At 43.6% G+C, this 14,601-nt stretch overlaps 1 protein-coding gene across 5 annotated transcripts in view; it reads left to right on the plus strand.

Annotated features, from left to right (window-relative positions):
• IQCH (IQ motif containing H) overlaps window positions 1–14,601 on the plus strand; it is a 136,417-nt gene that overhangs the window by 60,718 nt on the left and 61,098 nt on the right. For 4 of the 5 annotated variants that reach the window (XM_075896862.2, XM_089782088.1, XM_089782087.1 and 1 more), the window contains one exon: window positions 5,510–5,701. The exons of the other annotated variant lie outside the window; for it this stretch is intronic. In XM_075896862.2, the coding sequence (XP_075752977.2) occupies window positions 5,510–5,701 (192 nt within the window). The remainder of the gene's footprint in view (window positions 1–5,509; window positions 5,702–14,601) is intronic. 5 annotated transcript variants of the gene reach the window in all.

A 14,601-nucleotide genomic window follows, 5' to 3' on the forward strand; every position in this document is an offset into this window, starting at 1 on the left:
CGCAGTGGGGTGGCGGTGGGGCTGGAGTGCCAGCATGGGCTCCCCAATACTGGGGGGGAGCCCTGAACCTGAGGGGCCAGATCCAGGTAAACCGGGGGCCTTATGAGGAAAATAATGATGGCAGCACAAAGGCAAGAGGTACTGTGTACCCCACAATAGAGACATGAGCTAAAGGTCAGCCATCAGAAGAGACAAAATTACAAGAATGCCCATCCAGAAGCAACCCCATGAGGGCGTTACAGACCAATGCAGAATTGGTCACAAAGAGTAAGGGTATTGTAGAGGACAGGAAGTGTTCCAAAGTGCAGACCACTGCAGCAAGGTTAGTGCCCAGAACTAAGTGTGGGACACAGGAAAAGGAGAGAGAATGTGGCGGGGCAGATTAAAGGAATGCCTTCCTGGTAAAAGCAGGATCCATTCATGAAAGTGCACCCCAAGGAAGATGTTTCGATAGACCTTGGAATTATGGAGGTAGTCAACTGGAGGTGGCCAACAAAATACACTCTTGTATGGAGCATCATACAGCAATACAGAAGGAAGAGGTGAAGGGGTAGGCAAAGAGTGGAGAGTTACATCCAGTAACAAGGAACAGCAGGTAGTCCTTTCACCCTGTCAGAGAGGAGGTAAGTGTGCTTAGGAAGAGGCCAGTTAAAAAAGGTGACGAATGTATTAACATCCCAGAAAGTGGCAAACAAGTTTGCATTGCACAGGGAATATACAAGCTCGATGAAAGAGAGCATTATAGATGCATTGGCAATTGGTCTGTGTTTGTCACGAGTTTCCTTTGAGAGTCCTGTAGAAATAGACACTTTACTTGTAGCCCCTTTCAAAGGGAAACTTTTGGTGAATCAAGTGTGGCTGGGGTAGAAACATCAACTTTGGGGGCTACAGTGATACTCCCAACACATGCGCATGCTGAGGGCTGCAACTTAAGTGTGGTTGCATATACATGTAAATATACTTCATTCACACTGACGGGCATGAATACAAAGATTAATCAAGACTATGCAAACACAGGCCCCATTTAAGTCAGATCTGCTGATATTAATAAAATGCAACATTGACCTGATTTCCACCCATACGACAGTACTTTTAATGAGCAATGACAGTCCAGGAATTTAACTACTAACGTGCATCTCAACAGAAGACCATTATGTTGATGACTTTTTTGTTTTGCCTCCCACCTGCGAGCCACGTGTTGAGCCAAACAGGCTGCATTAAGTAGCTCTGGTCTATAGTAAGATGCTGAGATCCATCTGTTTTAATCATTGGCCATATTGATGCATTATTAGTAGAAATACAGTGAGGAAGCATACCATATAATCATTGTCTTTGAGATAAAGGGGGTTTTCTCAGCTGGATGTTAGTAGTGGCACTGAGGAAGCTGTGGGCCAAAGTGTAAGCTAACTGATGGGCTTGCCTACTTTGTTACACCAGGAGAAACTGGGGCTAACTCTCTCCCAGAAACCTCAAAGATGAGAGTCAGGAAGAGTGGGGGGGCAGGTTTTGCGGGTGAAAGTTATATGAGAAAACACTGTGAAAGTGAAGACATTCCATCAACTTTTTTTCTTTGGGTTGTCATTGAAAGTTATTAGAGAAAAAAAGACAGAGTAATAAATTAAAATCTGTGATTAGGGAGAAGAAAATGTTTTTGCAAAAGGAAAATGTGATTATGAAACTACAGAATCTGGTGGGATGTTTAAACAGCAGGGTTGAAACCTGAAACTAGCCATAACTCATATTGACTAGAATTCGAATGAATGCTGTCCCTTTAACAGCAGCATAGATCCTTTACAATTTTCTGTTTGCTGTCATCTGCACACTTCAGGACCATTGATGATTTTCTTTTCATGGAACTTGGATGAATTTTGGAGTAGTTTTGAGTGTTCATTAGATTCTGGAAGAAACTTTGACATTTGCAGCATTAATCCAGCTGGTAATGTCAGCATGTTGTATTTGTAGATGGCAATAATCAATAGTTTCTCTCTTCACTGATGTGCATCATAGGGTACGTCTAGACTACATGCCTCTGTCGTCAGAGGCATGTAGATTAGGCTACCAGACATAGGAAAATGAAGCGGCGATTTAAGTAATCGCCGCTTCATTTAAATTTACATGGCTGCCGCGCTGAGCCAATCAGCTGTTTGTCGGCTCAGCGCGGTAGTCTGGACGCACGGGTGTCGACATCAAAGGCATTTGTCGACCACCCAGGTAAACCTCATCCCAGGAGGTTGATGCCTTTGATGTCGACACCCGCGCGTTCAGACTACCGCGCTGAGCCGACAAACAGCTGATCGGCTCAGCTCGGCAGCCATGTAAATTTAAATGAAGCGGCGATTATTTAAATCGCCGCTTCATTTTCCTATGCCTGGTAGCCTAATCTACATGCCTCTGGCGACAGAGGCATGTAGTCTAGATGTACCCATAAACCTGAAAGTAGTAAGGGTGGTGGTGTTCTTAGGTATTCTTGCTGGCTTTTTACATTCCTTTTCTTCTCACAAATATCTTTAACTCTGCAAATAACAGCAGCTAAACAAATATAACTTCCATACAGTTGATAAAATGTTCAGTGATGTGAAAAAATACACTAGACTTATAAATTAGTTTGATTTACTATTTATTAAATCATTTATCAAAATTCTACACATGCTTATTAATTCTTCTGGATCCATGCCGCACCATTTCAGAAGTGCTCCATCTGTTGTTTGCTCCTATGAAATATTGACATCTTGGGTTAAATAATAAAAGAAAAGTGACACTATGTTAAAGCACAGTTCAATTTTCACTTAAAGATAACACATCAGTCTTTCCATTGGTACAGTCTTAACAATATTATTGATCCTTTTCATTACTGTAGGGGAGTCATTAACAGAAACTCATTTATAGGGTTTTCAAAAGCAACGAATAATAGGATTTGGAGAAAACAGATGATAATCCTGTTGGTGGTCGAAGTCTGAAAAATATATGCAACTAAGAGTCCAAAAGATTACTATGTAAAAATACCTTCTAGTCAATGCAGCACAAAATCTGTATAACACTTTTCTAGGGTCCAGTAGCATTTACTATTTCTAAATGGCTAATTATATTCTGCTCCCCAGCTAGTTTTACAGGAAAGCCATTTAAAACTGGATATGAATGCACATACATAATTAGAATCATTTTAATAAAGTCTATGTAGTAACTCCTTCGTAAATGTATAACCATATAATTCACTCTCCAGCAGGAATGTGTCTCAGATGTTTGGTATTAGAATCTGACGCTAGGAAGGTTTTTAGAGAGACTTTTGAAAATAATCTAGCGCTGCCACCAGCAACCCTTTTTGAGCCACATCCTGAGTACTCAGCGTTCAGAACTAATAGCTGTGGTCCAGCCATGAGCTCCACGTAGGCAAACTGCATTGGCACAGAACCCTACTGACCTTTCTGTGGGTCTGCAGGAGATCCCAGGACTTTTTGTGTGGATCCAATTTCAGAATTGGGGCCATAGGTTCCTGAACCAAAAGGGTTCTTGGAGTGATTGCTCATGTGCGTGTCGATACGTGTGCGTGCACATGCGTGTGCATAGTCTCCAGAAAGCTGTTACCCCAGTGGTATCTGTAGAGTCGGCCGTGGAGCCCCCAGCGTGGCGCTGCTCTGGCAGTGTATGTAAGACACAGCCAACGCTCTGCCTTCTCAGTTCCTTCTTACTGCTGGTGACAGTCGCTGAAACAGCCTCAGGGCCTTGGTCACAGCTGCAGTGTGCTCCCCACAACACGGGTTCACTCTTCTGTTGAGCCTCTCCAGGGCCATTCCCGTAACCCTTCCCCTCTGCAGGGATCTCATCACCCAGGACCACGGCCTGGAATCCCTCCACTTCACACCATGGATCCTCCATGGTTGAGCCCCACAGAGCTGGGCTGCTCCAGTCCGGTCAGGGAGACCCCCCCGGGGAGCAGAAAGCCATCTGCCAGGGCCACTTACTAAGCCAAATGGAAACAGTTTTCCTGTGTAGTGTCAGCCCAAGGGGCTCCGACCTCAGGGGTCCCCCCTGCCTGTCATTTTAGACTACCTCATGTGCTTAAAGCGGCGAGGGCTAGCACTGTCCTCTATAAGGGTTTACCTTGCGGCCATTTCTGCTTTCTACGTGGGGAGTCAGGGTTGCTCTGTATTTACAGAGCCCATGGTAACCCATTTTCTCAAGGGGCTTGACCAACTGTACCTGCCAGTCGGGCAGCCCATTCCCCAGTGGGACTTGAACCTTGTGCTCACCAAACTGATGGGCCCTCCCTTTGAGCCTCTGGCCACTTGTCCTTTGGCAGACCTGTTGTGAAAGGTGGTCTTCCGAGTAGCCCCATATACTGGGTTTCATAAAGACAAAATACAATTATGGCCTCACCTAACCTTTCTGCCTAAGGTGGTCTCCCATTTTCATGTTAGCCAGATTATCTTCCTGCCTGTCTTCTACCTGAAGCCTCATGCCAGTGGTCAGAAGCATGTGCTGCTCTCCCTGGGCATCCGGCATGCTCTCACTTTATATAGCGACAGTACAAAACAGTTAGGAGGTCCACATACTTCTTTATTGCACTGGCAGAGAGGATGAAAGGTCTCCTATCTCCTCTCCGAGTGGCTCACGTCCTGTATCAGGACATGTTACCACTTAGCGAAGGTGCCATCCCTTCCATTGACTGCCTCTTCCACCAGAGCCCCGACCTCTTTGGCGGCATTTCTCGAGAGTATTCCGACTGAGGACACGCGGCCGTCTGACCACACCTTCACATTGCACTACACCAGCACGTGTGGAACGACTCAGCATTTGGCAGGGAGGTTCTTGCTTTGGCCCCAAGATGGCTTCCGACCCCCCCCCCCCAGGAAACTGCTGGCAAGTCACATATTGGAACGCACATGAGCAATCACTTGAAGAATGAAAAACGGTTACTTACCTTTCGTAACTGCTGTTCCGCGAGGTGTGTTGCTCATGTCCATTCCAAATCCCACCCGCCTCCCCTCTGTCCGAACAAACCAGCAAGAAGGAACTGAGAGAGTAGGGCAGGGGTGGGGAACCATTTATGGGTCGGAGGCCACTGACCCACAGAAAAATCAGTCGGGGACCACACACAAGTGAGAAGTGGGGAAAAAAACCCTTCAGTGTGGTCCTCAACTGAGGAGAAAGACGTTCCCCACATTCTCCTTCCACACCAGAGCTTTGGGAGGGCCAGCCTAGTAGACTTTGTGGCATGGACGGCTCTCAGGCCAGATCCAGGGAAGCTGAGGGCTGCATCCAGCTATCAATTTTTTGGGTGTGCTTTACGTGAACATCTAAACTATTTATTACCAGTATCTCTGCTTTTTTGAAAGGAAGGAGGCTTGGTGAATAATGGCAAAACTGGTTTGAACCTGGAGCTAGAAACCCTAATTCTAAGTGTGTTCTAAAACAAATTTTAAACCAAAATATATGAGCACCTTAATGATGCCTAATTCAAACTGTTTTTGAAGCCATTCCCTTTGTTTTGATCCTGCTCTTTGATCCATAGATGCTTGAAGTTCTGAGTCAGCTAATCGTAGATAACCTGGGAGTGAAACGGTGGTTGTTTAAAGTGGACAATGAATTTGGAGGAAACGGCACTGCATATTGTGACATTACCGGGCACCTGAAATGCCACCAATGGGTCCAGAAGGAATGTCAGAGATACAGCACTGAGATGTGGAGGAAGAAATGGGCCCACGTAAGTTAGTGAGAAAGTGGTTATCCTATTCTCTGGGCCTGCTTACTCAGTTTAATGTTGAGGACGTCTGTAGGGAGTAGGCCTGGAAGCAGTGGGGGCATAGAGCCATGTGTGCCACTAGGAGAAGGCCTCCAGGTAAGTGCTTCACCTCCATCCCCCTTTCGCCCAGACCCCGCAGCGCCCTTCCTGATCTGGCAAAATCTTTAATCCAGCGCACTCTGTTTCCCAGAGGTTCAAGTGTTTTACGCTTAAGTTTGTGTTACCTTTAGAGTGATATCTCTAACTCTCATTCCAATTAATAAGCAAGACAAATATATTACAAATGTAAATGAGAATACAAAACATTGAATTTTATCTTGTTTAATTATCTGGGTAGCAAGTTTTATAACCCAAATAATAATACCACCACCATCTCTTTTATGCTGCTTTTCACCCTTAGATTTCAATGCACTTTACAAAGAAGGTAGGCTCATTAGTCCCATTTTACAGATGGGGTAACTGAAGGACAGAAAGGGCAAATGACTTGCCCAGTGTCATTCAGCAGGGCACCATGTTAAACCAAAGTGTGTGTTGTTTCTGTAAGTCATTTATACATCTTGGTGGTCACTCAATAACGAATAGGACGTCTTCCTGTGACCCTCCTATTTGTGGATCAATTGATGGCTGAGCAGCCCAGTTCTGGAGCCACAGGTCTTATCTCAGAAGGGGCAGATGCTGGTGGCTATTGCAGGAATGCGGGGCAGTTTTTTGCTACCCTTTTCCCCTTCTACCTCTCTTCATCTGCGCTGCAGTGGGACCTCTCAAATTGCGCCACCCACTCACGGATTCCCTCTCTCCACTGGGTACGGTCCTGGGCAAGGGTCTCCCAAGTGTTGACACTGATGCCGCACATTTTCATGTTTGCCTTCAACATGTCCTAGGTCAGCAGGATGAAGACTAGGACCTCATATACTGAGGTTTGATTTTCAGAGGTGCTGAGTATTTACACTTGACTTCAGTGGGAGATGTAGATGTCTCTGGGTGATCCGAAGAGTGTATCTGTTTTATCTAGTAGAAAAAACACATGGCTGTACACCAGTATTTCTTAAACTGCAGTCGGAGGTGTGCAGCGGAGAACAGAGTTTAAAATGGCTGCCTCTAAAGGGGAAGGCAACCTTTTTTATTGCTCAATAACTTTCCCCTAGCATTTTTTTTCTCAACAAAAGATCCTTGGTGTTCCTCGGTCTTAAAAAGTTTAAGAAACCCTGCTGTACATGGTCCTAAATGTGATCACGAGCAGATGTCCCCATGCTTCAATGTTACTTTTCTGTACCCTGGTGAGTATTGCTATGCTGCAAGTAATGGGTTCTAATAGGGGATGTATTGCTCCCCACATCTTGGGCCTAAATGAGGTTGGATGGGTTTTTAATTCTGTGGTTGCCTTCTGGAAATTAATCCGGCTCCTAGTATTATAAATGTCTCTCCACTGAAGCCTTGCTTGAGCGAACAGTTGTTTGGGCCAGATTCGTCTCTGATGTAACTGTTGACTTAAAGCATAAAAGTGAAAAGGAAACATTAGCAACAACTAATTTGGTCCATTATGTTTAATGGCAAGTTGGGAAGTTCACTAAACTAATATAAGAAACCATGATTTAAATAAGACAGTTAAGCAGAAACTGAAGAGAGGAGCAAATAAAATCCTTAGCTCAACAACTACGGGGGTGGACACCAAATAGTGGGAATTTCTGTTGTTAAAACTTCACTTGCCTGATCCTGATCTTAATACTCTGTCTTCATCTATTGATGTGCTGGATTCAGAGGTTGCAGGGGCCGTAGATTCTGAGCTGCAGAAAATGTGGTGGCTGTAAAAGTGCTGTCCAGCCACAAATAGGCAAACAAAATGATCAGTGTTATGACCATGCAGCGTTTGTGAACCTTTTAGTCAATGTACAAGTTTGTTCTTGACAAATTTTTGGGACTGATCCAGTTCATCAAGAATCTGAATTCCAATACAAATTGGATTAATTTTAGTTAAAGGTCTGTGAATATTTAAGTAAGTATTTGCTATTTTAAGACTATTGTGCCAGGTTTATTTCCATTAAATTCTGAAGTATTGTACCAAGGAAGAATCTGTCCCATTGTCCTGTGCGGGGGAGGGCTCCAATGCCCAGCCCCAGCCCCCCAGCATTTTTTGAGGGGATGGAGCTACATGGTCCAGCCCCTGGCAATGCTGCTCTAGAGTGGCAGGGCTGCTGCTGGCGGAGCTCCTCCCCCATCTGGTGCTGTGGCCGGGAAGCCACTTACCTGGGCCAGGGACTGGCAACATGGAAAGTCCTGGCCCCTGCTGGCCACACTGTTCCTGGAGCAGTCGCCCCCTTGTAATCACTTTCGAGTATAGCTGTTCCTCGCACTCGCTGTAGTATAACTGTCCCTCCTACCAGCCCCTCCCTTGCTGTGTTCTGGAAAACAATCCCATTCCAGGTACATCCCGTTTTTCTGGCACAACCAAACCCTGCCCTTGCTTTAACTTAGGGTAAGAGGATCCCAAACTTGGCTATCACCATTTAGGAGTTCTTGAACAAAGAAACTCACAGATGGACAGACTCATGAACAGACACACAAGCTCTCTAATATAGACAGATTCTGATCATTACAAAGTAATAGTGCTTTGTAATATGAAACTTTCTGTGCAAACATTGAGGGCTAGGTTCTCCTAAGGCTCCCTTGTTCTGCATGAGCATGAGACGTGCAAAGTGGACTTAAAACAGCCAGAGATGGCCAGTGGAGAATATTACCGGTGCTAGGAAGCTCTCTGCTTGCATAAAGCTGCGAGAGGGAACATACTGACCTCTGCCAGCTGCCCACAGGGGAGGGGAAGAAAGCACTGCAGAGTACAGCTACACCCCATCTGCTTCTCCACTGGTGTAAGATCCTTGAGGGTTCTCGCACCACTGACTGAAGAAAGGCCAGGTCTACACTAGACCCAGTAGCTCAGTTTAAGGTCTGCAACTGCAGCTACATACAATACAAATGTGGACGTGTCCTCACAGCTCCTGTGGGTACTCACCTTTCTCCTCACAAAGGGAGGAGTACCAGATGCCAGCGGGGACAATCTGTGAGTTCAATTTAGCAAGTTTTAACTAGACTCACTAAATCGAGCCTCTGGAAGATCGATCATAGCATCGGTGATCTTCCATGTAGTAACGGCAAACCCTTGGAGCTCTTCTGCCATTTTACCTGTCCTCAGGGCCTGATGCCTCAGAAACAGGGACTCATTTAGCTGAAACTCAGACACAAACAAGAACATGCCTATAAAAAAATCCTACAGCATAAATGCTTGCCAAAGTTTGAAAAAAGAATGGTACACTTGATATAATTTCCTACAGGCCTGTCAGCAGGAAAGCTCCTCCAAATCCAGGCCAGTATTTCTGTGCGTATAGGTGAAAGAACAAAACATGCTGCTGCTTAGAGCATCTTGTCCAGAAATGACAGTTGACATTTTCTGCCTTCCAAGTTGAGCTCTTTTTTTGTGAGCACGGAGACCTTTCTTCTGTATAATGAATTGCAATCTCCACTAAGTATTGCCATTGAGAGCAGAGGATTAAAATTATCCTTTGTTACAGAGTACCGTCATAATGATACACATTTAGACATCAAAGCATTAGTTTATGGGCACAGGCATGCTTTAATGTCCGATTGCAGAATGTAGACCTGTTTCTTTCAATAATGAAGACATTGTGTCATCGGCCTAGGCTGCCACATACAAAACATATGCTGGCAGGTTATTAAAAAATTCAGCTTCTTGATGAAAGACTATCCTGCAGGCTAAAAGTATAGAGAAAAGACTCTCCATTCTGGTAGAATTATTAGAAATGAGAATATGACTGTAAGCACTAAATTATGTTAATACTTACAAATAGCATCATTTGCATAGCAGTTTATGACGCGATACCAAGATGTTTCTCATTGGTATGTAGTAGGCAACAGATTAAAAATAATGTAGTTTGCAAGTTTGGACTGGGTAAGAACCTGTTCCATCAAAAACACAGTGATTTTTAGATTCTTCATTTCAAGTATTACACTGGGCAAAGTAAAATGACTAGTTTAGTGCTGTGTTTTATCCACTGAAGTGAATGCCAGAGTTATCGCAGAGATGCCTTTGCAGCGGCAGTTGGGGTGAAATCTGAGGAGCATGCTAACACTGACAGCTGTGGACCCACTTACAGAGCCAGGCACTTTTCAGGGGGAGCAACGGTGTCAGTGCCTGGCCCTTGTATGCTCAGATAGAGCTGAAAACCCTCAGCATCCCGCTGTGGTATTTTCCAGTTTGTGTATTGCAGTGTGAATGACGCTGGGGAAAAGCAAAATGTTCCCTAGATAAAATCTGTGTAGCTTAAATATGTCAAAGACATGTCCAATGTGGGATCCTTTTCTACCTTGACACCTTCGCTTTCCACCCTTGTTTTCAAACAATAGTCAGAGTCCATTTATAACTAAGTGCCTGCGACTTTTCCCTTTGAAGGATAGACCTGAAAATTTTGGCTGCTCCACCAGCAATAGAGAATGTAGTAAACGTTATTGATGATTATCTGTTTTGCATGTGGCACAAAATAGTAATTGTAAGAATAGTATGGTGATGGATTTTTCAAAACATCTCATAGGTTAGGTGTCTAACTCCCATTAAATGTCAATTCTAGTTAGGTGTCTAACACTCCTGGCACTGGTCTACACTAAGGTGTTATTTTGAAATAACCCTCCTTATTCTGAAATAATGAGTGGAGCATCCACACTACCAAGCCCATTATTTCGAAATAAGAAAGTAGACCAGGGCTAGGAGTGTTAGACACCTAACTTGAATTGACATTTAATGGGAGTTAGACACCTAACCTATGAGATGTTTTGAAAAATCCATCACCATGCTATTCTTACAATTACTATTTTGCGCCACATGCAAAACAGATAATCATCAATAATGTTTACTACATTCTCTATTGCTGGTGGAACTGCCAAAATTTTCAGACCTATCCTTCAATGGGAAAAGGCACAGGCGCTTAGTCATAAATGGACTCTGACTAAGGGGCTGGTTATTTTAAAAGAATAACTCCTGCTTTCCATGAGGAATAACACTTATTCTGAAATAGCATTAGTGTGGATGCACTACTGTTGTTATTTCAAAATAACTACTCCCCAGTCATTCAGAGTAATTACTCCCCATTGCTTCCTGGGGCTCTAAGTTGAGGTAGTGTGTCCACATTAAGGGAACCTGCCTCGGACTAACTTTGAGGCTTCCCTGTAGTGTGGACACGCTATTTTGAAATAATTACTTCAGGAGTTAATATTCTGAAATAATGTATTTTGAAATAATTTCCTAGTGGAGACATACCCGCAAGCACTTTTGAAAATCCTAACCATATTTACTGTTGTTGTTTTTTTTCCATCATATGCTATTATTCTTAAAGGGATAAAAATAAGTTATTAACTCCTTGTCTTTCTTCACTTCTTTTGGCAATTGAAAACATGAAACTTTCTGAGTTTGTCTGCAGGAAAGGGCTCCTACCATAGTTGGCTTACTTTTTTTGCATTTGAAAACTCTGGATTTGAAATGTACTCTCTCCATTGCTCCCACTGTTCCAGCGGGGCACTAGAAACGCTTTAATTATGTTTGCATTCCTTTTACTCTGCAAAGCACTGTTTGTAGCCCTAGAATTTATGTGAAAATGAACACATTCCATAACGAGTGCTGGACTTGTTTAACGAGGAGCTCCCCCAGGATGCTCTGTGTAAATCTGCCATCGCTTCACTGTTACTATTCTCTGTACTCTGAAAACCACTCCTTTGTCAAATTTGTATTTAGGAGTCTGTTTTATCACTTCCCTAGAGCTAACGTCTTTCATTTGTAAGCCTTCAGCGGCACACAGAGCACACAGTAGAAAATTTATAACATGCAAAATAAGTTAATCCCCTTTTTCCCCCACCGGGAAAGCTGATGGAGAATGGGTCTCGAATGTGAGCTTCCCAGTACAGAAGGAAGGGGCTGGAATTGGTGACAGCTGTAACATAGTAGAGACTGCAAGGAGCAGAGGTGGCCAGGTGAGGGCGCTCAGAGCAGCTCAATGCTGCAGTAGACAGTAGGGAAACTTTAGTGCTTCCCGGACTTCTCCAGCTGAGGGACCTGCTGGGGCTCGCCAGAAGGGAATCAGTGGGGTTAGCCAAAGCAGGAATGCAGCAGAATGGAGTAAACCTCCAGACCCTACGACCTTCTGCAGAACCTAGTAAGCCCTCAGACCCCCAGGCCGTGCCTGGGAGAGCGTTCTGAGTGGTGTCACAAGTGGACACTCCACAAGGCTCTGCGAGACCCCCACACCAAGAGGCTGTGGTGTTTCCAGGCTGCCCTGTTGGAAGGCTCCGAGTGGAGAAAAAGGCATTCTCTGGAAATGCACGGTTTGATTTTAGTGATCATCTCGCTCCCATCTTGATAAATCCTTGTGTAGTTAGACCAGCTGGGTCTCTCACGGCTGTTTGGAGAGACAAGTGAAACAGGCTATAAGAGGAGGCAGGAAGCAGGGTGTGCTGGGACTTGCCCTCAGGGTTCTCACTCCAAAAGGGGCACAGACTCAGATGTAGGGTGCTGTGAACGTGTCACTTGAAAGGCTGCAGTCTGACAGATACATTGAAAACATCAACGACCTGTCTCAGGTACCAGTGAACTGCACCTCTGCCCCTTCCTGGTTTCTTTTGAGTACTCCTCCTCTCAAGCCAAAACCTCTTTCTAGGTGTTAATATTCCTCTCAGAATATTACCTCAGCAGGTCTGATTTATCCAGTGACTTCTGTTCTCTTCCCCCTGGGGACATTCACAGAGTTGCCGTTCTGTTTGTTCCTCCCTCAGCCCCCATTGAATTAAAGCAATAAAGGAATACGGTCAACATTTGATTACCCCAGGATAAGTCTATCTCATCAGCAGTCAGAGATTTTGGCACCACACCTCCATATCTGCCACAATGACCACAGACTTGAACTGAGTTTAAGGGGCTTAAGGTGACAGGGAATTTTAAAGATAGGGGACTCTAGGCTGAGAGCAGAGAAAGAGATGAATGAAGGAGATGGAGAAAGGGAGAGAAGTAAAGGTGGTATAGAGAAAAGTGATTATTCCCCTTTATTTGGCACTGGTGAGGCCACGTCTGGAGTATTATGCCCAATTCTGGACCCCTCATTATCGAAAGGATGTGGATGCATTGGAGAAAGTCTAGTGGAGGGTAATGAAAATTATACGGGGGCAGGAGCACATGACTTAGGAGGTGAGGCTGAGGGATTTGGACTTATTTAGTCTACAGAAGAGTGAGGGGAGGTCCAAAGAGGATGGAGAGAGGCTGTTCTCAGTGGTGACAGATGACAGAATGAGGAGCAGTGATCTCAAGTTACAGTGGGGGTGGTCTAAGTTGGATATTAGAAAAAACTATTTCCCTGAGGGAGGGGTGAATCACTGGAATGGGTTACCTAGTGGAATCTCCATCCTTAGAGGTTTTTAAATCCCAGCTTGACAAAGGCCTGGCTGGGATGATTTAGTTGGGATGAATCCTGCTTTTAGCAGGGCTTTGGACTTGATGACCTCCTAAGTTGTATAGGTTTTAAATCACTTTATCACTGTAATTTTATCATTATTGTTTGTACTGTAGTACATAGGAATCCTAGTCATGGACCAGAACACCTAACAAAGATGTTTGAGTCCTGGTTAATTCACTAAAATTAGCGATTGAGACTTAAAATCTTTTCAAAGGCAGATAAAGCAGAGAAAACTCAAGTTTCCATCTATATTGACTGACTACTTTAACACTGGTCCTATGGTTTGTGATTGATCACCATTGGAAAATCTGGGTTTCAGATGCCAGAAATAGCCAACTGTTGCCTTAACACTTAACATTATTGATGGTTTTTTGAAAATTCCTTTCAAAGGAATTGGATAAATTCAGAGATTATTTGAAAATCTGGGAGACTAGTAAAGAGACATCTAACTCTTTGCCTAGGATTCCATTAGGAAAATAAGCCTTATGAGTAGTTTTCATCACCCTGTTGCATCTTTCCAAAAGTAAGGAACTCAAAATAAGCAGCATATATTTATCAACTCACTCAAAATAAAACCACAATACTGCCAAAGCCTTAACTTAGTGGCATAACATCATGCTTTATAACTAAGCTCTGTTATTCTCTCACATGCATTAACATTGTTGAATGTGCATTTTCTGCTTCCTACAACTCATTTGTTAATCACATTTGGTAACAGATTTTAAAATAGTTTGGTTCCAGAAATGATATGAAGATAGTTGGGGTTCTTAAGACAGTTGAGTTGTGTTTGCAGACACTACTAAGCATCTGCAAAGAAAATTCTTTAAGCAAGCAGTCTTTCCTGCTGATTTTATTGATTTCACATATAATCTTTGGTGTGATCATTTTTCCAGCCTGAAGGAGGCCAGAAGCACGGTTACATAGAAAATCCACAGACAGTATTTTGAAAGATGTGAGAAGGGCTTTTAAAATTTCTAATTTCATGTGGTAGGATGGTAAAAATTATCTTGGCTTCAAACTGTACAGTTCAGTACAGTTCAGGGTTGTTTCTTCCTAACAAATGTAGCCAGTGCTCCATGAACAGAAAAGCTTGAGTAGTTACGTATTTATTATATGTGAGAACAATCTGTGATGCTCTCATTCAGTCAGTTGTTATATTTATATAGCTACTGGAATTATGTTCCAGGTGATTCTTAAATCCTAAGTAAAATAACAAAGCATTATAATTGTATCCCTCAGTTAAATTAAAACCATGATATCCATGCCTAGGATCTACAGTAATCAGATATGCAAGCTGTTGGTTTGTATGTCCTATTGATTTAATATGCTTCTAATCAGTACATAAAGCTATAGGCCTGC

This window comes from Pelodiscus sinensis, chromosome 14 (assembly GCF_052426305.1).
Source record: "Pelodiscus sinensis isolate ZL-2025 chromosome 14, ASM5242630v1, whole genome shotgun sequence".
Lineage (NCBI taxonomy): Eukaryota > Metazoa > Chordata > Testudines > Trionychidae > Pelodiscus > Pelodiscus sinensis.